This window comes from Ochotona curzoniae, unplaced genomic scaffold, assembly GCF_017591425.1.
Source record: "Ochotona curzoniae isolate NIBS_2020 unplaced genomic scaffold, NIBS_Ocur_1.0 contig_517, whole genome shotgun sequence".
NCBI classification, from domain to species: Eukaryota; Metazoa; Chordata; class Mammalia; order Lagomorpha; family Ochotonidae; genus Ochotona; species Ochotona curzoniae.
This window is the reverse complement of record NW_024466454.1, coordinates 4,724,442-4,745,117: the sequence shown is the minus strand read 5'-3', so window position 1 is coordinate 4,745,117 and position 20,676 is coordinate 4,724,442. Positions and strand designations below refer to the sequence as shown.

Sequence of the window (20,676 nt, the reverse complement as noted above, 5' to 3'; positions counted from 1 at the left end):
GCAGATGAAAGATCTTTGTCTCCTTCTCTCAGTGTAATTTGCCTTTCCAATAAAAATAAGTCTTAAAAAAAAAAGATTACAAAGCATTCACTGTGTTCTGAGTAAATAAATGGAGTACAGATAAAGCCAGTTTTCCAGACAATTGAAATAATACCTTTTCTAAAATGTATTGAGGCTAAGAGATGTGCTTCAATTGTCTGGAAAATTTGCTTCTATGGAAGAGATATATATTTTTAAATAACACAGGTCATTTCTACTTTATATTTCTGGCTGAAAGAGTTCCTTTTTTTCAAAGTCAAAGGGGAAACAAAAATGGAGCCAAAGAGTAATTGAAGTGATTTATGCATGATTTCTAAAATGCAACGTGTTCATACAGAAGTGAGAAGTCAAAGAAAGCATGCTTTTACAGTTGTGTGCAACTTTAGAATGTAATAATTCTGGAGGAAGACATGGTGGAAACAGTCCCTGGCACCTGCCAAGGGAGTGTGTGGCACGGCATCCAGTCTGGCGGTCTCGGTTGAGATATGACAGCCATATTTCACAGTGCCTGGCTGGCTCTCCCTGTGCTGATAATGGTTTTCCATTGCTTGCTAAGATGTGGCAGATTCCCTGTTTGCAATACTGGCCCTGCCATGAGCTAACAGCTATCTCTGCAGATACTACCTCCAAACGTGACCAGAACAGCTGCCGCAGGAGACAGTGTCCACATCTGTCGCTTTGTCTCCACTGGGGAATGTGACAGCACAGCTATTCCTAACAGTAGGTGCTCAGTCTGAGAGAGTTGTGGGAAAACAGAGTGCTGTTAATTCCAGGTATGCCTTGAAAGGCAGGATAGGGAGGCGTGTTCTTAGGGGCACTGAGACTCCTGTGGGAGCAGGGAGAGCTGGAGCCTGGATTCACCCTAGGGAAAAGCTGGGGGAGTTTTCATTAGCTGTGTGGCATGGGCCAGTCATAGAGTCTCTGAGCCTGCAAGATTCCTGCGAAGAAGAACAGAGTCCCCTCCCCAGGCTGCAGGGAGAGTGGGTCCCCAGCGGGCTGGGAACAGAATGAGAGGTAGGCGCCGACAGGATAGAGGCAGACTGCAGCAGCATCAGGTGTGGTTGGCCTGGGCTGGCAAAAGAGCTACAAGGACGCTCACTCAGCAGGCTGACGTTGGTGAAGCAAGGCAAGGCAAACCCAGCTCGGGCAGCTGCTGCCTTGTCCCCCACCCCTGCCTTGGGACTTGGCACCAGCACCTCCCTTTAAACAGGAACCCTGAGGGCCAGTGTGGACCAAACGCATGGTGCATTGCATTTGGTCAAGCTACAGGCAGGGAATGGGGAGGGAAAGCCCACACCTAGGGAACACGCCTGGTGAAATAAATTAGCGATTTCTGTGGCACGTAGACATGGGGTGGTCCGCACCTAAATCTCTCCTCCACCCAGCAACTCGGCCACTGGTTCCTGGAGCACCATCTCCCCAGTCAGGCTCCTCTCCAGGTCCTCCAGCTCCCGTTGCACCCCCTCCACGAAGCTGCCGTCCTCATATTCATCGCTGAGTACCGCCTTGGGTGGCAGGCTCTCCCCGGTGTGTTCCTGGCTCCCACCAAAAGCAGGCTTGCACACATACACCAGGCTGTGGCTGTGGATGGATGGATTATGGCTCAGCCAAGGATCAGGTCTCCCTCATACAAACACAGCAGTGCCCCTGCCTGTCCCGGAGATATTACCCTCTATGTCCCATCAACAGGCATCTCCTGGTGCCAACTTCTCACCCTACACAGGCAGCTGAGGGGGTCACTGGGTGGGCTCCTCGAGCAGCTGCCCTTCTTTCTAGCTGCCTCTTCTTGGGACTGATGCTCTAGGGTGGAAATCCCAGAAACTCGCAACCTCCTGCCCAGTGAGTACCAGTGGGGCACAGCCTAACGCTGACTGCTGCACACAGGGGAGCCCCAAGCCTCTATGGACTGGGAGAGGCCTCTGGCCAGCTGCAATGAATTCTTCCAGGACAGGAAGCGAGACAGAAGCTAGTGGTATCAGCCCAGATGTGGGGGGTCCTCGGCCACTTCCTGCAGTGCAGGCTACACAGTCTTCTCCCTACTGCTCTGCCGGTGCCTTCTCTGACTGTTGTGTTGTCATGGGCCCAGAATCCCCCTTCCCTGGGTGCCCCCTCACTAAGGAATCTCCCCCTCCCTCGCTGCCAGGGTGAGCCCCAAATCCAGACCCCATGACTGTAGACCTTCCTGCCCCTGGAGCCCCCCCTGAGAACTTCTGAAATCCAACCTACCCAAAACTTGACCCACATCTCTCATCCCAGACAAAACCCGCTCCTGCATCCCCTCACCCACTGCTGGCCCTCAGACACAGAGGACAGGGCACCCTCACCTGTGGGGCTGGCAGAGGAGGCCACTGGCACATGGGCACCGGTCCAAGGCTCCATCAGGCTCCAGCTCCCACGTGATGAGGTCCAGAAGCCGGCTGGCAGGGTCGTGGCAAAGCTCACCCTCCACAGGCAGGGGTGTGCACACAGGGAACAGCAGGCCTAGAACCATCCAGAATCAGCAAGTGGAAAAGAGGTACAGCCTCCCGCCTTCCAGCTGCCACCCCACAATAGAGGATAGAAACAGGACTGATGGCATGGGATCAAGGAGGGAACCACCCAGGAGGACTACCCAGAAGAGGCTGGCTGTGCTGAACTTGGAGGGACAAAGTCATTTGCAGCCAGAGGACAGCACGAGCCAACAGAGGCTTGGGGTGGGACTCAGTGAGGAAAGTTGGGCCAGTGAGATGGCCAAGTGGGGGAGGCATGGAGGGGAAGGAGGAATAGTGAATTGGAGCTATATGAAACCACATGAGTCAGACTCAAGGTAGGAGATAGCAGGAAGGTCTGTGGGCCTCAGCACGGGAGCAGCAGGCCCGGGGAAGGCTTGCTAGGGTAAGGGGAGGCATTCCCAGAGGCCAGCGAGCCTGAGACTGGGCAGGCAATGGTGGGGCAGAGCTGGGGCAGGAGGAGAAGGGATGTGTAAAGCTGGGTACTGACACCCAGGACAAAGGGCTGACACCCTGGAGAACGAGGGCTGTGGGAGAGAGGAAGAGCTGCTGGAAGCCCAGCCATTCCCTCCTGGATGCTCCTGTCACCCCAGCATTCCTCAGCCAGGGGCCTGAACTCTTCCAGGCACCAACAGGGCACAACACAGAACACCTTCCACCACAGGCAGATGTGCTGGGGCTGGGACTCCGGGTGCAGGAGTGGGCCCCGACAGGTGTGCTTGGCACCGACTGGGGACAGGGCTTCCCCAGCATCTTGGCAGGCTACCCACCCACCTTTCTGGAAGGCACAGCACAGGCCGGACTGGCAGTCCCTCTGGTTGTCACAGATGGTGCCATTGCTGCCTCTGTCGGCTGCTTGCATACAGTGACCCCAAACGCACAGCTGGTCTCCACAGCACTCACTGTTCCGGGTGCAGAGCTACAGGGAACAAGGCCGGCGTAGGGAGAGGGAGGAAGGAGAGGGGTCATGCTGTGTCCATTTCCGCCCTCCCCCTGACCTCTCTCATCAGGCACATGGGTGAACAGCTAGGGGCTAGGCACCCTCTGCCCTGCAGGTGGTACTTGCTTGTGTCTACTAGGATGGAGGTCCCCAAGAAAGAGAGAGGGGTCGAGTCCTTCTCACTCACTCCCTCCTCTAGCCTGCCTTCCATGAAGCTGACATGTGACCAGCGATTCCGTACTGACAGCTGCCCTGCCAGGCTAGTAGCTTCCTGATCAGCCACATTGGGTATTCTTTTCCATGAAGCCCAGGTGAGAACTCCTAGCACCCCCAGCCATCCCCCTAGGGTCCCCTGAACCCTGGTGCTGCAGCCCCAGAGGCCCTCAGGGCACCCTCACCATCTGCTGCTCCCGGCATGGCTGGCAGGTGTACTGGAAGCTAGCAAACTGGCAGTACCGAGTAGGTCCACAGTCCTCATCAATGATGCACTCCTGGGAAAGGAAAGGCAATGAAACAAAGAAGTAGGTCCACAGGGGTAGAAGTCGGGGTGAGCCCCAGGCCGTCTCCCCCTCACCCAAAAGATGTCTGTCTGTAGACAGGAGCCTTGCCCCACACACTGCTCTTGGCTGGCTCCATCCCAGCCTCTCCTGAGGAGCCCCCTGCACTTCCCACACCCCACCCTGAGTCTGCAGGGTCCCCTGCCCCACCTGTACAGCTGCGTTTCTGGACAGCCTTCCCTACCCTGCATACCCATGAGTGGAGAGGGGAGCACATGTGTGAGTTAACACAAAGGCCCTGTGTGACTGTCTAGGAAAGGGTCTGAGGCCAGGCCCAGTAGCAAGGAGGGGAGGGCTGCCTGCGAGAGGGGCAGAGGCCAGGCCTACTGCCCAGAGACTAAGGCAGCTGTGCCAGCAGGGACAGAAGCAAGCCCAAATGATGATGCCTATGTTTTTTGGTGAACACGTCATCACCAAATACCAGGCTCTGTACACATTTGGAGCTTTAGAAAAAACAAAGTCTAAGAATAATTGAAACGCACTGCAGCCCTTATGGTATTTTCCCAAAAAATGTCGAAGGAGATCCCATCGCCTAACATGCTAAGAAATGACCTAAAAGTGCTCCCCGGGGCCAGTGGCTGCACCAGTCCGCCTCCCGTGGCTCTACCTGCAGCTCAGCAAGAATAGCCCTCCAAGCTTTGATTCCTGACTTACCCAGCACACCTAAGCTGTCCGGAATGCAGTGTTAATGAGCAGACCACTCCTCAGGAAGGAGGTACCTGGTGTTTGATAAGATTCACAGCCCAATAGCTTATCAATTTGTACTTTTTGAAAGTTGCTTGTTTCAAACCCACCAATAGAAGCCTGCTAAGTCATGACTGTATAATTAATAGCCTAAAATGTATAAGAACTGGGGGGCTTGGGCTCTCGGGCTTCCCTTGGCTTCTGGCTCGCGTTTTTTTTGTCCTCCTTGTGGGATCCTTGCAGCCTCGGCTGCGGCTGCCCCTCCCCCGCCCAGCCATGCTGGGCTGGGGGAGGCCGCTGGGTTACCTAGGCTAACCTGAATAAACCACCTTTTTGCCTCAGCACCGACTTCAGACTTGATGATTATCTGGGGGTTTCAAAAACCGGCACAACATTAACTGTGTTACAGGCAAACAAGCTCTGGCTCCAAGAGGAGTGCAAGGTAGCCCAGGTAAAGGAGCTAAAGCTGGGACAGGACAACGGTCTGCTGGACCCCAGGGCCTCCTCCTGGCCAGAGAAATCCAGGAGGCTGCAAGGTGCATCCATCCCCCAGTATCCCCGAGGATCACTCTCAGGATGCCCACAGACACCAAGTCCCTCATAACTGGGGCATAGCATGTGTATATCATCTGTGCTCAGCTGCCTATATAGTAATGATCCCTAGATTGCTTGTAATAACTACCACTATGTGAAAAGCAACACAACTGTGCTGTATTGTTTAAGGAATAGCAAGGAGCAGCAGAAGCCTGTACAGTTGAGTAAAAATGCCATTTTTCTTGGAATATTTCCCATCTCGGCTGATTGGATCCTGAGGATGCCAAAAGTGGCTTCTCGTCTCCGTGCAGACAGAGTCACTCTGCAGTGCAGCCAGAGGCTTCCTGGCATCTCATCCAAAACAAACAGCAAGAGACTAGAGCAGGAGGGCTGATGTTTGGGAGATGGGAGAGGTTGAAAGGTTTGGAGTCGCCTTGGTCCGGGGCACAAGGGATGCAAGACAGACAAAGTTTCTCACTAAGAAACTCACTAAGGACTGGCAGCCCGAGGAGGCTGTGTGCAGCCTCAGGGCTAAGATGCTGGCTGGAACACCAGTCCCCCATCGGAGCGCCTGGGGTCAAGTCTCAGCTCCTGGTTCTAGCTTCCTGTTAATGTCCACCCCAGGAGGCTGCAGTGATGGTTCTGATTGAATTCCCATCTCCTGGCTTTGGCCTGGCCCAGTGCAAGCTGCTTGGGGAATCTGGGGAGTTGAACCAGCAGATTGAGGTTCACTCTCTGTCTCTCAAATAGTATTGATTTTTGTTTCATTTTTCAGAAAGGTAATCCAGTAAAAATTATTTTGCCTCTTTACATAGAAAAGGCAGTTTACCCATAGTTGAAAAACTTTAGACTAAAAGAGAACACTATTTCTAAACTTTGAATGGAACAAAAGAATACAAATAGCTATTACTTCCCTGGCAGGTAAAACAGTGCTCCACCTCAATACGTCCACATCTGCTTGGCACCTGCAGGTGTACTGGGTTATACAGCAAGAGGAAGTTCAGGTTGCCAACTGGCCCATCTGAAGATAGGGAGATTATCCTGAGTGACAGCATCATCTATCAGGGACCCAGAGGAATAGCCAGCATCAGAGATGCCACCTGCATGTCAAAAGGACTCCACTGGCCACTGCCAACCTTGAAGACAGAGGGACCATGGAGTTCTAGGCTCCAGGCTTCAGCTGGGCCAGTCATGGCTACTGTAATTATTAGGGAAGTGAACCGTGAACTGAAGACTGATATTTCTCTCTCAGACACTCTTCATTCTGTCCTTCAAATAAATAAAATATTTTTAAATGCATCTTTTTTCATAATACCGTGTGATTTTTAGACTAGGCTGTAGATTGTAGCGCTCAGAATTCATGGAATGATCTATTAGAAAAACTAGTTACAAGAGTCAGTATTGTGTCATAGTGGGTTAAACCATCGCCTGCTATGCCAGCATCCCATTTGGGCAATGGTTCTGGTCCTGGCTGCTCCACTTCCAATCTAGCTCCCTGTTAATGGCCTGGGAGGGTATCAGAAGATGCCCAAGTGTTTGGGTGCCTGCACCAGGTGGGAGATCTGGATGAAGCTTTTAGCTCAAGGCTTATCCCTCGCCATTGTGATCGTCTAGGGAGTGAACAAGTGGATAAAAGATTTCTCTCTCTCCCCCTGTAACTCTGCCTGCCAAATAAATATATCTTCAAAAATAGTTATAATGATAATCATGTCGTTCAAAGATAACATTGTCATCTTAAGCTTTATACATCACTGAACATCCATTTCTGAGTTTGTATTAAATGCATAATAATTGGGACCAGTGCCATAGTACAGCAAGCTGGACCTACACCTGCAGTGCTGGCATCCTATATGAGTGCCAGTTTGAGTCCCAGCTACTCCACTTCCAATCAAACTGCCTGCTAATGAGTCTGGGAAAGCAGGGGGGGATGGTTTAAGCCCTTGGGCTCCTGCATCCACATAGGAGAACTGGATAAGTATCCTGGCTTCTAATCAGCCACACTCTAGCTGTTGCAGCCCTCTGGGGAATGAATTAGCAGACGTAAAATATCGCTCTCTCTTTTTCTCTAACTCTGCCTTTCAAATAAAAATAAAGTAAAGAAAAAGTTTCAAAGCTTAATAATCTTGGGCCAGGTGTGGTAGCCTAGTGGCTAAAGTCCTTGCCTTGCATGTGCTGGATCTCCCATAGGCGCTGCTTCTAATCCCAGCTGCTCCATTTCCCATCCAGCTTCCTACTTGCAGCCCGAGAAAGCAGTCGAGGACGGCCCAAAGCTTTGGGACCCTGCACCCACAAAGAAGAACCAGAAGAAGCTCCTGGCTCCTGGCTTCAGATCAGCTCAGCTCTGGCCGTTACGGCCACTTGGGGAGTGAATCATTGGAGGAAGATCTTCCTCTCTGTCTCTCCTCCTCTCTATATATCTGACTTTCCAATAAAAATAAAATAAATCTTAAAAAAGGACCTGCTTGCACGGTGATTTTGACAATTCATCAGTAAGTAAACACAGCAAGTATGAGAAGTACCATATGCTCATTTTTGTGACTTGAATGGAACAGTGCATATGGGGCTAAGGGAAGGGGCCATCGAGGGCTCCCAACTGTGATGTGCAGAATGGGTGAGACCACTTAGCTGCTACCACGGCAAGCAGGGTACCAAAATGCCGACAGTGAGCGAGGAAGTGGACACCAAGGCCAACAAACCTCTTCAAGGGAGCTTCAGAAAGGTGGAGGGGAAAAGGGAGGAAAGGCACATTTGTATGAACTTTCTGAAGCCTTCTCACACACTCCATCTGTTTAACTCTCATTTTCCCAAAATACATTTTTTCATATTATAAATCACTTCTTCCAGGTGGCTCAGTAAAGGAGCTAAGACCCCTACAGCATTAGCCCCCACCCCAGAGATACTCTAACCCCTCCCTATCCCATTCATAGCTCCCGACCAGGAAAAGCGCACATTCGTCCTTGGGAATTGCTCACTGCCCTCCTGACTCCTGTGTACCATGGAGATTTCCTGCAAAGCCATGGGAAAGCTGTGCCTGCCCTCTCCCCAGGCATGGTAATCTTTTTGGTGTGGAACCTCTGACGGACTGAAGCATGCCGACACCCCCCAGTTTCCTCAGGCCTCCAAGAGCTTGGCTAAGTCTGTCTCTGGAGAAAGCTCCACGGCTGGGTTGCATGGGAGCCCACCAGGCTGCCCTATGGGCACGGACACTTTGGCTCTTAGCAGACTCTGGGGACATTTGTGAAAAATTATGTTCACCCACCAAAGCCTGGGACTCCCAGGTTCAAAAATCTCCACCTCCTGGGTACATGATCTCCGGCTGTTGATGACTCAAAAGCAACCCAAAAGGAGGCTGAGGAAGAGGAAGGCAAAGCCCCAGAGCAGTGTGTTCTGTGAATGGTGGTCATGGCAACAAGCAGCTGCATTTGCCTCTTCTCTGTGCAATGCCTGACAGGGGCCAACTTGTCAGCACAAAGCAGATCTCCACCCACAAGGGGCCCAGCCTGGCGTTGCCCCGGACAACGCTGCACCTCTGTCCCTGCCTGCACTCAGGAACTGGACATCCGGTACTGACTTGTCTATTCCCCGAGGCTGTCAGAGAGGAGAGCAGTAGCCTGTGGGCCCAAAGGAAGGAGCGGAGCAAAGTGGCCTGTCCTTGCAGGAGGTCCAGACGAGGTGTCTCCTGAGACACTCCCTCCCCCCTTTAGCAGTATGGAGCAGGTCCCTCTTTCCAGGTGTTACAAGTGTGAGGCAAGGACGTGGGTGTGTTCTCAAAGACCCATACTTTACCCTGCTCAGGGATCTCCCAGTCTTTTGCCGGTGCTCCAGGGCCGTGTGCATACTTGGGCCAGCATGCGAAAGGAACCTCAGGGTCCAGCCAAGCCCGGGGTGGCCCAGGAACAAGAGGCCCAAGAGGGAGAAGGAAGGGATGTAGGGTGAGAAGCACCTCTTGGGACCCTGGGACTGGAGGGTGACTCCATCCTATGCTCAGCCTTGATTGAAGACACAAATACAACACGAGAAAGGAAGTACCCACTGGTTGCCCCCAGTTCTCTCTCATCCCCTCCACATGCTTCTCCTCCTGCTCTCCACAGACGTGGAAACTGAGCTACTCAACTTGGTTGAATTGGAGCTGGCAGTCCAGGGAGCTGGAAATCAGTGTTTTCCTCCCCCTTCTGTGCCAACTGCTCTCCTCCCCTCAGTCACAGCTTAGCCGGGCGCCCACCCTCAACCCATCTCCCCATCCCTGGGGGACAAAAAGCAAGAACCGACACCAAGGCCAAAGGCTCTGGATGTCTGGACCTAAATGTCACCGTCTGGGTGACAGATGCCATTCTCATCTTTGGTCTGGTCACTCCCTGTGTATCCCTGCCCCCAGCTACTATCCTGACCAACAGCCCAGAAGCTGACATATGTCCAAAGCCATTCAGAGGGTGACTGCTGGGTCGTCCCTGGGAGGGAGCTATATTTAGAAGGCTCCAGGCTGACGCGGAGTGAGGCAGAGACTTGGCAGGGATGCTGGGCCTGGAAACTGCCCCGGGGTTTTTCAACATGAAAACAAAATACTGGAAAATGGCAAAGGGACTGTGCTGAGCTTGATGTTACGGTTTAGCAGTCAGCAGAGGACAGTGGTTCCCAAAGAAGCAGGAGCCTGAAGCTGGGGATAGGGCATTGGGACGGGTCAGCGTAGGTGGTGAGCATGTTGCCCTTCACCCCCAGGGAGCCTCTGCCGCTGTCCTTCCTCTCCCTCTGACTGGGGCAATGTCTGTTCAAGCGAAGCTCAGGGAGGAGGCCACCCACGACGGATGCAGGCCTTCCAAGCTATCCTTTCCTACTCAGACCCAGGAGAGCCATTTGCACTCAGCGCCCTGCCCACTGAGCAGGTGCAGGAGCTGATGCTGAGACAGCACCAATGCTGGCTGGCCTGTATGTGCTTCAAGCTCTCTCCTGAGACAGGGTGGCTTAAGAAAGCTCACAGTCTTACAGTTCTGGAGGCTGCAAATGTTCAAGACAGAAAGTCCAGCATCTTGAGGCATCATCTCTTAGAAGAAGGAGGAAGGGCAAGGGAGAGCAGGAGGAAAGGGAGCTGAGCTTGCCCCTTTTGAATGAACGTCATGAATGCAGCAGTGATAGCACTGGTCCAGTCACAAGGGCAGAAGCTTCAGGACATAATTGCCCAGGGAAGGTTCCATCTCCCAATACAGCAATAACCAAGCTGCTCCACAAGTCCAGGAAGGAACAAATATTTCAACCCTTTACAGCCCCAGCTTATATGCATGGTGCTGGGCACTCAGCCATCACTTGCTAGAAATAGTTAGGAGTCGATGCACAGATGAACCACAGGCAAGGACATCGAGCCCCAGAGCCTAGTGTCATCCATGGAGGAAGAGGCAGGATTGAACTGCAAGTCTCTCAGACCACCATATGTCCACTCATTCCTCTAGATCCTATTGCCTTCAAGTGCCTGTTTTGGATTTGTGTGTCCCAGGTCCATGGTGAAGTCTTTGACCATGGGACCTCAGAATGGGACCTCACGGGGAGACAGGGCCATCAAAGTTGCAATTGTAAAGCTGAAGTCACCCTCATACAGCCGCTGACCTTGTACAAACGGGAGATCTGGACACCACCATACTGAGGGGGAAGGTGATGGGAAGGGGCACAGGTAAAAGCTGGCTGGATTAGTCATCTTTTAATCACAACACAAAGCCTGGGAACATTCAAGAATCAAGCTTATAGTTTAGAGGACAGGTACGTTCAAGTTTAAGGTCAGGAAGTCTCCCTGGCTGGGCATCTGGTAGAGTGCACAGAGGGAAGCATGGATACCTGCTGAGCCAGGAAACAGAGCATCACCCGGCAGAGGGTGCATGCGTGTGTCTGTCTCTGTTTACAGAGTTGCCAGGCCAACAGCTTCCCCAAAACCCTACCCTAAACACCACAACTGGATTGTGTTTTCACTCGCTTAGTATCCTCAACTTAGGACACTCAGGTTTGAACACTTGCACCCAAGAGCCAGCCACAACTTGCTCAAACTGCAGCCGAGGCCAGAGCCCTGGAGCACCCTCCCCTCACAGTCTTCAGCAGGAGCCCAGCTGCCCTCACACTGACCTCGGACATTCAGACCCAGAACTGCCAGAACTGATGTTCTATGACTTGCCCAGTTCAGGGTGTCACAGCAGCACCAGCTAAAACACACTCCCCATCCCCTAGCCAGCCAACAACCCACATCCCTACAGTATGGGATACTGTGGGCACCCTTGGCCTCTGGTCCCTGAGCAGCTGCCTGCTGGGAGGCAGAGGGGTGAGGGGAAGCCCTGCTGCATTCTGCATTCTGTTGGCGTTCAACCACAAAAAAGGGGCTTCCTGGTTGAGCCCAAGTCCTAGGCCCTGGCACCCAGTTCCCAACACATTCTGGTCACTCAAGGTTAGTGTGGGGCAGTCAATAGATGGCTCTTTCTCCCAGCCTTGGGTGGAAGGCTCTCCATGCTCCAGGATGACCAGATGGGGCCATCTGTGACACAGGCCAACACCCCATCCTTTCTCCCTTGGATTGGGAGGAAGCTGTGACTCAGGGACCCTCACCCACAGAGAATAGGAGACTGCAGGTGTAGAGGGACCAGAGTCTCAATTCCTCCAGGACTAAAGGCTTCCTGGGATGTGGGGTTTGCAGTGTCAAGGTCAGGAGAGGCAGGGCATGGCCTTTAGTTTCCCAAGGGTCCACAAACAAGCTGGGTGACCTTGGGTCTCCAGGTGCTTGGTTTTCTGATCTGCAAAATGGGAAGCTTCATGGGGTCAGCAGACTAAAAACCAGAGTATGTGCCTGGGGCACCATAGCCTCCAGCCCTCAGATATTCTCTCTCTTGGTGGGGCTTAACTCAGCAGTAGCAAAGGATGGCAAATAATGGCCTCCAGGAGATGCCAGCAACTTCCTGAGCTGTGATTTGTGCTAAAGGATCTCTACCACTGAGTACATTCTCTACTGAAGAGGCCCCAAATTCTGGGCTCCAGCAAGCTCTCCCCATTCACATGGGACCGCCTCCTGCTTCATCCCACAGCTTCTGGTACTTGGTGAAAGGAGAGGGAGCAGGACAGACGCACAGAACCACAGGGGTCCTGGGGCCAAGTGACCTAGCATGCCCACAAGAAGCAAGAAAAAAACAACACATCACCTCCTTGCCTCCAAAACTCCATCATATCTTCTAAAATGAGCAAGAAAACTCATTTTATAGTCAAGAAACTGAGGCGGTGAGCTAAAGTTGCTTGCTAAAATCAAGCGTTAGTGGTAGGGCTGCATGTGATTCCCCTACTCAAGCCTCCTCAGATCCTTGGGGACAAATGGGCAGAGCTTGGGGCCCAGGCTGGGGACTGGAGGTCACGAGGTGATTTGGCAAGGAGCCTAGGAGCTCCCGGGGAGGGAAGGCTGCCGGCTCTGCCCTACTATGGGATGACAGGGTCGACCAGGCTGGTCCTGGCCCAGGGCCCCTGGAGAGTTAGGAGAGGTATGCAGAGGCAGAGCAGAAGGATTTTTCCCCATTGTTAGGTATCTTTGGGGAATCTCAGAGCCAGGCAAACACAGAAGTCCGCAGAAGGCACGTTTGTCTCCATCACAGTAGGGCGCCCTTCCTGGATGCTGCACTGGAAATTTCAGGCACTTCAGGCCTGTGGGGGCTCCAAACCTCATCCCAGGCTCTGGCCAGTCTCATCTTGCAAACGCTGTCCCATGGAAAAATCCAGGCAGCAGCCAGGAGCTGATGGTAGCGATTATTGCCCTACAGTGCCAACGTCTGGCAAAGCCTGCGTCGTCTGGGGCTCTCCTGCCAATCTTCCTTCCCCAAGCCACATGGTTCAGCAAAGAAGCAAATGCACCCCCTTGCCACCAGACCAGGGTGTGCAGAACAACTGGCTCCCCATCTCCCCACCCTTCAATGGCTGGGTCATTCTGGAAACAAGCTTGGAGCTGTTGTTCCCCTCCCAACCTCCTCCACATCTCCCCACGTCCCTTGCAATAGATCCAGCCCTAGAATCAGGGCTGCACCCGGAGCTGCCCTCTCCACCAGCTTCCCAGAGGGAGACCAGCATGCTCACACATTTTCAGCAATGGAGAGGGCGTTCCGGAAGAATGTCTGTTGCCTTGTTTTGTCTAGCTGCCAGGCCACAGAGTCAGTCCCACGCCCACAGGGCCTCAGGCACATTCTTTCAGTCTGAGTACTGTCTCCGGTTGGCATTTTTCATTCCAAAGGGAACTTCCTCACGTCTTCAAGTCATCTCTTATCGTTCTGGGCTTAGAGAAAGCTGAGACAGCCCCCAGACCCCCAAAGACACACAGTAGGGGGAACCTCCAGCCTTCACCTGTCCTCCCACAAACACACCTGGCCACACAGGTGGCATCTCACCTGCAGATCAGGAGGCTGATGGGCTCAGCCACAGCACTGGTGATGTCACTCCACAGAAGTCCCCTCCCCCTCCATCATAAGACTTCCTGCTCTTCTTGGCCCGGAAATGTCTCTCCAGTGTCTCAAGCCTCCTCCAGCTTTCACTACCACTACCCCACCTTCATCCAACCAACCCACCTTCTGCCCCTGGGACCTGGACCCCAGATCCAGGGGGCATTCTGGTTGGGGTCCCAATCCTGGCTATGAGCTGCTTCTTATCTCTGGCATTTGGGTCCCCACACTAGTACAGTCTGTGTTTAACTTAGCAAGAGGGCTGCAAATGCCCAGGTTCAAGGGTCGCAACTCAACCAAATTCTCCAAGGTGTTGAGTCTCTGGTTCGCCTGGAGGATGCTCTACCTGAACTGTCTCCTCTCTATCTGGCACGCCCTGAGGTCCAAAGCACAGGTGGCACTCCAAGCTCTTCATGACCAGTATTCTGCCTGGCCTCCCGGAACCCAGACTCTGGGGCCTGCCTCTGGAACTACCTCAGGGGCAGTCTGCCCAATTCTCCCACCAGCAGCCAGTGCCATTCCACTGGGCTCAGTGAGGAGCCCAAGGGGTGGCCCCCAGCTGTGGGCCGCTGTCTCTAAGTCATCCCTAGGCAAAAACCAACCTCTGCACCTTCCCTGGATCCCCAGCCAACTCCTCACCCAGACGGCCACACAACTTTGTGCAGAGTGATTGTTTCTAGGAGCAGGAAGTGAGGGAGGGAAGTTGAAAGGGCAACATACTCATCTCTCCAGCCATCTCATCACGACCTAGGGGGTGGGGGGCACTACAGACTCACTCAATGAACCGAACGTGGAGGAAGTGACACTGCATGACTTTCAAGCTCCGGTCTCAACAGGGTAAGTTTCCATTTGGTTCCTGGCTTTATTGATTGTCTGACCTCTGAAGCAGGCCACCATGCTGGAAGGAATTCTAGGCCACACAGAGGGGCCAGCAGCACAGGCTGAGCTCTTGGGCTGACCCAAACATGAGTAGAAAGGAGCCTCCAGCAACTAGATCTCCCCTGACTTCCAGCTTGAGGCCTCACATGCAGTGGAGCGAGACAAACAGACAGACCCCTGGTGCTCTACATTCCAGTGCATGGAGTTCAGGGGTGTGTAATTCTGGTGGGCAATTCACAGTACCAGCTTCAGGGCTAACAGAAAACAGAGACTTTATGGATTTCAACTTGCCCTTGTACCTGGCTTGCTGGTACCATCAGGCTTTGGCTGGGCTGCCAGAGCCCAGAGAGGGAACTGGGGTGCAGGCTCACCTCCCATGGGTTGGCCAAGTAGAAGCAATCCGTTACGATAGAGATGACACCTGGTCACCTTACAGCTTGGCACCTGACACACGAACCTTCTCATCTCCACCTTGGACTCTTCCTGGCCTCCTTGGGCATATACAGCCACTGCTCATGGCCTCTCCAGGCTGGGCAGTGGGGAGATTATTCTTCTAGGCTAGGCAACTCCCTTCTCTGGTCAAGCTCCCAGCTGAGCAAGCTGAGCAAGCCTTCTTGTGAATGGGATTTTTCCTCCGGTCTCCCTTGCTCTCCAGTCTTAGGGTGGGCTGCCAGATGGGTTGGCTGGTGTTCCAGGCGGAGATCACTCTGCCCAACCCAGCCTGGACCCCCATACTGCTTTCTCTTTCTTGTAATCAACTTTGTGGGCGTGAAGCTACCTGTAGGGGTGACATCAGCATCTGAGCAATCATAGGTGCTCCTTGACCACAATGTGTCAGGTGGGAGGAGCGATGCCCTCCTTCCCCACCACCACCACCCCAGGAGTCACAGGAGGAGACACCACCAGGAGAGAAGAGTCTGGGGTGTCACACGGACCAAGTCAGCTCCAAGATCTGGGAGGTCATGGCAGGAATGCTTCCAGTGAGTTTCCACATGGCCCCGCTTGGTGAGATGCATAGCTGTCCCCTCTGCTGTCAGCACATAGAATGTCTCCAGTATCTTCCCCTAACCGCCATTCCAGGCCACCGGCACACCCAGCAGCCTGCTGCGCATCTTTCTCCTCAGCTTGCATTCCCAGCCTCCCTGTCTCGTATAGGCCTCATGTACGCCACTCCCTCCACCATTGGGGACAGATGTGGCATCTCCACGTTTGCTCTGTTGCTCCCTGTGGGTCTTCTTACATGAATAACAGAGCCAACTCCATCTACCTCAACCCTCAACAATGGTCTTTCCTCTGCCTTGGAAAGAAAGCAAGAAATGGGCCAGGTCTCCATGGCCTCTCAGCATGTGCACATGCTACTTTCTCAGAGCACTGCAGAAACTCAGTCCCTAGACCCACGGCTCAGGGGAGCCACGAGTGAGGTAGACTGCATTATTTGTGCCACCCAGAGGCTAGGAGCCACAGCCTTTGGCAACAGGACAGCTGCAGCCTTCCCTAGGAAAGCAGTGAGGTTCCGGGGGCTACAGCAGGGGTTTTCCCAACACAGTTCCAGCTGCCATGCTGCATTTCAAGGCCTAGGCATTCTGAGAGAGGCTGATGGTAGCTGCTGTCAGCTACCATCAGCTGAGATGATGGATTGTGTTAGGTGCCCGATATCCAGGATGGACCCCTAGCCTCCACCAACCCAAGGAGCAGGATTCTTTGCAACTGTAGTTTCCTTCCAGTTCTCTGAGTTCCATCACTTAGGTAGAAGATTAGCACTCCAGGGAGACCCAGGGTGGCTGGGATAGGCGGGGAAGGAGTATCTGATTTGCAATAGGGTGTTTTACTCTGAGGAATGCAAAACATATCCATGAATGGGCCATTAGGAGGCCCCAGTGTGGATACCCCTGGCCCTCATCCTTTGGAAATAAGTGGTCCTAACACTTTCTGTGCCATGCAGCCCTTCCAGAACACGGCACTGAGTTGGATCAAGGAAATGATGGTCCAATACCCAGCTATCAAGGTATTTTGAGATACAGCATTTTATACGGTTCTTTGCTAACACACTGCAGAGTATGATCTAGCAAGAAGACATGTAGAACGAAGAGAATGCAAAGACACTTAGGACAGCTCTCAGGACAAAAGCACTGTTCATACCACAGAGGGAGGAATGTACTCCACTGAATGGAAAGGTTAATGGGAGCAAGAACACATTTCATCCCCCTTTCTAGGTGGAGGAAAAAGGAAGTGCTGATGTGCATGCAAGGATGAGAGCCTCTGCATTGGGCCTCCAATTTCTCACTGTCTTTTAAACACACATCTCAGGGAATTCTTTCCATTCTTTAAAAAGAAAAACAGGAAGCAAGAAATGAAAATAAATAAATAGAAACTAGAAGGAAATCTAAAGGAAGGCAACTTGGAGACAAGGCTGTTTGCCCCTCTGCAGGGAACATGTCTTTCCCTTCAAGCGGGTGGAGACAGGGTCACTGACTAGGAGACAGCCAACCACCCCGGGCCTCGAAACTTCTCAGCAATGACTCTCCCTGCCTCCAGCACTAGCACAAACTCCTTCCACAGGAAGGGCAAAAATGTGGCTTCTGGCATTTGTAAACCCTCCAAGTGGAAGCGCTGACGTTGCTGGGTTTGTGTAAAACCTCAACAGGCTCCAGTGGCGCAGACACAGATGTTCAGTCTGCTCGCAAATGACCGCGTCATGTTCTCCTTTGCTACGTGGGGTGGGGGCATGGAGAGGTCCTGCTCCCAGGAGAAGGCCAAGTGCAGATGGTCTAGGGAAGGCGTTGGTACACCCACCCAGGCCTCCTACCCACAGCACTCTAAAGCCACCCACCCTCAGAGTGGCCCCAGCAGAGCTGGTGGGCCCCTGGGAGGGTCCAGCCGCTCACTGAGCCAGGAGCACACTCTGGAGCTGTGAATAGAAGCTGCTGCCCCTCCATGGTGAGCTGCCCACATCTGCTTCCTTGCTCAGATCTCAGGGGCAAGCCTGACTCAGTCAGGCCGCAGCTTGCTCATCTGTGAAGTGGGGATGACAAACCCGGTGAGATACAATCTAGAAAGATTAAGGGTGGTTTGTGGGTCTGCACAGGGCAGGGGCCATCCTTGGGTGCAAGGGCAGGATAGCCTTGTAGACATCGAGGGACCCAGCTTCTGAGTAAAACAGACACAGTACCCCATCCCAAGCCTCCTGGCTTGGGATGTCAGCCAGCAAGCGTGAGCTGCAGTGCTTTAGCTGTGTGCTGGGGCTGTCTCGACCCCTGTGTTAGGTGGCTTTGAGAGGAGTGAGGAAAGACAGTTGATAGGACATGACCATGCACCACTTAGCACATCAGAGGCGCTCTTTCTACTGATCCCCCAGTCCCAGCAGCATGTGGGGGAGGGGAGCAGCTCCTACTGGGGAAGGGGGTCTCGCAGGCTTCCTCTAGAAAAACAGGGCCTTGAGAACGATGGAAAAAGGGGAAGGCTGCCAGGCAGGCCTGGGAAGGTTGGGGTCTGTTGCTCCCTGCCCACCTTGGTCACCCCGGGACCTGCTCCACCGGGCCTAAGAAGCAGCAGGCCTCCCTTCCTCCTTGGGTACCAAGCTCTTCTAGCTCGCACTTCCCTGTTCCTTTTCCTCCTTTGTCCTCTCTGGGGAGGTCCTGAAAAATGAGATGATGGAAACTTGAGGCTGTTTTCCCTGTGGCTTCATTTTCCACATCTTATCACTGATGTGTACCAGTGGCCAATGTCTGCAGACACGTGCACCTGTCACCCATGTAAAATGCTCCTGCTATGGCTCAGCACCCGCCTTTGTGACGGCAGCAGGTACAACACAGTCACCAGTGAGGATCACAGCGTGTGAGAGTTCACGGTTCCCTAACCATCTTCCTCCTCCTCCAGTGCTCCCTCCCGTGACCCCCACCCCCCAGGGCACCACCATCCCTGGGAGGGGAAGATCCTTGTACATGTCATATTTGTGTCCTTTTGTGACTCTGGTGTTTCATTTTGGGGTCGGGGTGCAAGGGCGGGTACTATCGACGGAAACCATAACCAGGCAGTAGACAGACTACTGTGTGTCCACTCACACAAAGTGCCCCTTCTACATCAAAGGGACAGTGGGTGAGCCGATGAGGTTCTTGCCTTCTGTGGCTCAGTCTTATAGACAATTCTTTTGCTGTTATTTCATGAATTTTCTTTTTTCCAGATTTTTTTGTTGGAAAGTCAGATTTATAGAGAGAAGGAGAAACAGAGAAAGATCTTCCATTTACTGGCTCACTTCCCAAGTGGCTGCAGTAGCCAGAACCCAGCCTATTTGAAGCCAGGAGCCAGGAGCCTCCTGGGTCTCCTATGTAGGTACAAGGGCCCAACAACTTGGGCCATCCTCCACTACTTTCTCAGGCTATAATCAGGGAGCTGGATGGGAAGTGGCTTCATACGGGATGCTGGTGCTTGCAAGCAGAGGATTAGCCAATTGAGTCATCATAGCAGGCCCGTTATATGAATTTCTGATTTTTCTCACCAATCTTCATCATTCTTCTCAGCATTTAGCAACTCATCTTGCCCATTACCAATCCTCCAAGCTATGACACAATGGGGCCCCTAGTCCTTACTGGTCCGCAGTGGATTCAAACTTGAACTGAGCAGGATATGAGGTTCCAGCTTCAATCACTGCCCAACTGAAAGATGATGGCATCCTTCCATCTGTTTTCCCATCTGTAGAATAGGAGGCTTGGTCTGAAAATTGTCCCAGCCCTTTTACATTCCATGTTGGTCACTGCATATGTGTTGCCTCACGAGCTGAGATCCTCTGCACTTATAAGGAAATAACTGCGACTGATTAGCAATGTCTGCCCTGTTTTGGCGATGGGGAGTGGGGGACGGCATGGGATGTGCCCACACATTTCCATTCCTGGTCTAAAAGAGCTCAAAACTCAATGTGAATTCTGCTATTGAGCATGGTGTGCCTTTGTGAGTGACTGATTTGCTCTATCTCTGGCACAAGGCCTGTCTTCCCACACATCAGCTTTCCCATCTGCTTAGTCTAGCACCTTGGCCACCATCCTCTTTCAGGAAATGAGGTCAGCAGGCAGAATCTGCACTTTGTTAGCATCCACTGTACACTTCCAACGTCCCCAACACCCTCCTCGGGCGCTCGCCTCCTTCGACCCCAGAGCAGAGCCCAGGGCTCAGAGTAGCAGGGGGTAAGGGGATATATTGCTAAAGGAGCCAGGATCCCAACCTCCACACTCCACTCCACCACATACTCCTACAAGGATCCAAGTGTGATATCTGTTTTTTCTTTTTGAAGGAGTGGAGATGAAAAATGAAGCCAACAAGCAGGTCTAGACATAGCCATGAGAGCTGGGAAGATGCTGGAAGAAGCAGCTCATCCTCTATCCATCATGGACCAAGCCTGCCTGATTCAGGGAGCAGCCCAGCTTCCCAGATTCAGAACATCACCATGAAACCTGACAGTATTCACCACAGCCTTCGGCACCCCAGCACACATCCTGACCCAGCTCCCCACCTCTGGGCAAGAAGAGGGTGTGGCCCAAGCCTTGCCTGGTCCTTCCTTCTATTGGCAGAAATTAAACCACCACCATCACAACAACCCTCTCCATGGAAGCCAGGTGACCTGTCTGAGTCTGGAGTCCCTGACAATGAAGCAGCAAAGCCTCTGGTTCTCTTAAGCAGGTCATGGGAATGGGGGTGAAGGGGTCTTAATGCAGAGTGTGGAGGGGTACAGATGACCAAACAGCCTGGAAGCCACATTCTATAGAAGGCTCTCTGAGGTGCAGCCTGGGCCTGCCCACCCCAGGTCCGGGGGATTCCAGCATGCATTTGAGTGTGACCCACAGATCAGTTAATTGGTTATGCCTGAGACACCTTGAGGCTGTGGCTGTCTCCCCACAGGGACAGCAGACAGAAGGAGTGCTAGCCGAGGCACCATCTCATTCTAGCACTCCAGGGTCCAGGGAGTTTCAGGAACCCTGCAGTTGCAGTCCAGCCTGCTATCCTCCGGTGCCTGAAGTCACAAAAGCTAGAAAATGAGAGACTGTTCCACTGTGGGTATTGCTGGCAGAAATGTAAAGTGGTATAGGTACCATGGAAAAGGGTCTGGTGGAAGCCATTGTTAGGTT

General features: G+C 52.9%; 1 protein-coding gene across 2 annotated transcripts in view; it reads right to left on the bottom strand.

The window, feature by feature from the left end:
* Positions 1 to 326: 326 nt before the first annotated feature.
* Positions 327 to 20,676, bottom strand: part of DKK3 (dickkopf WNT signaling pathway inhibitor 3) — a 35,327-nt gene continuing 14,977 nt past the window's right edge. For both annotated transcript variants that reach the window (XM_040988952.1, XM_040988953.1), the window contains 4 exons: positions 3,867 to 3,959; positions 3,303 to 3,447; positions 2,364 to 2,520; positions 327 to 1,620 (listed from right to left, as the gene is read on the bottom strand). In XM_040988952.1, coding sequence (XP_040844886.1) covers positions 1,404 to 1,620; positions 2,364 to 2,520; positions 3,303 to 3,447; positions 3,867 to 3,959 — 612 coding nt within the window. In that variant the 3' untranslated portion in view covers positions 327 to 1,403. The remainder of the gene's footprint in view (positions 1,621 to 2,363; positions 2,521 to 3,302; positions 3,448 to 3,866; positions 3,960 to 20,676) is intronic.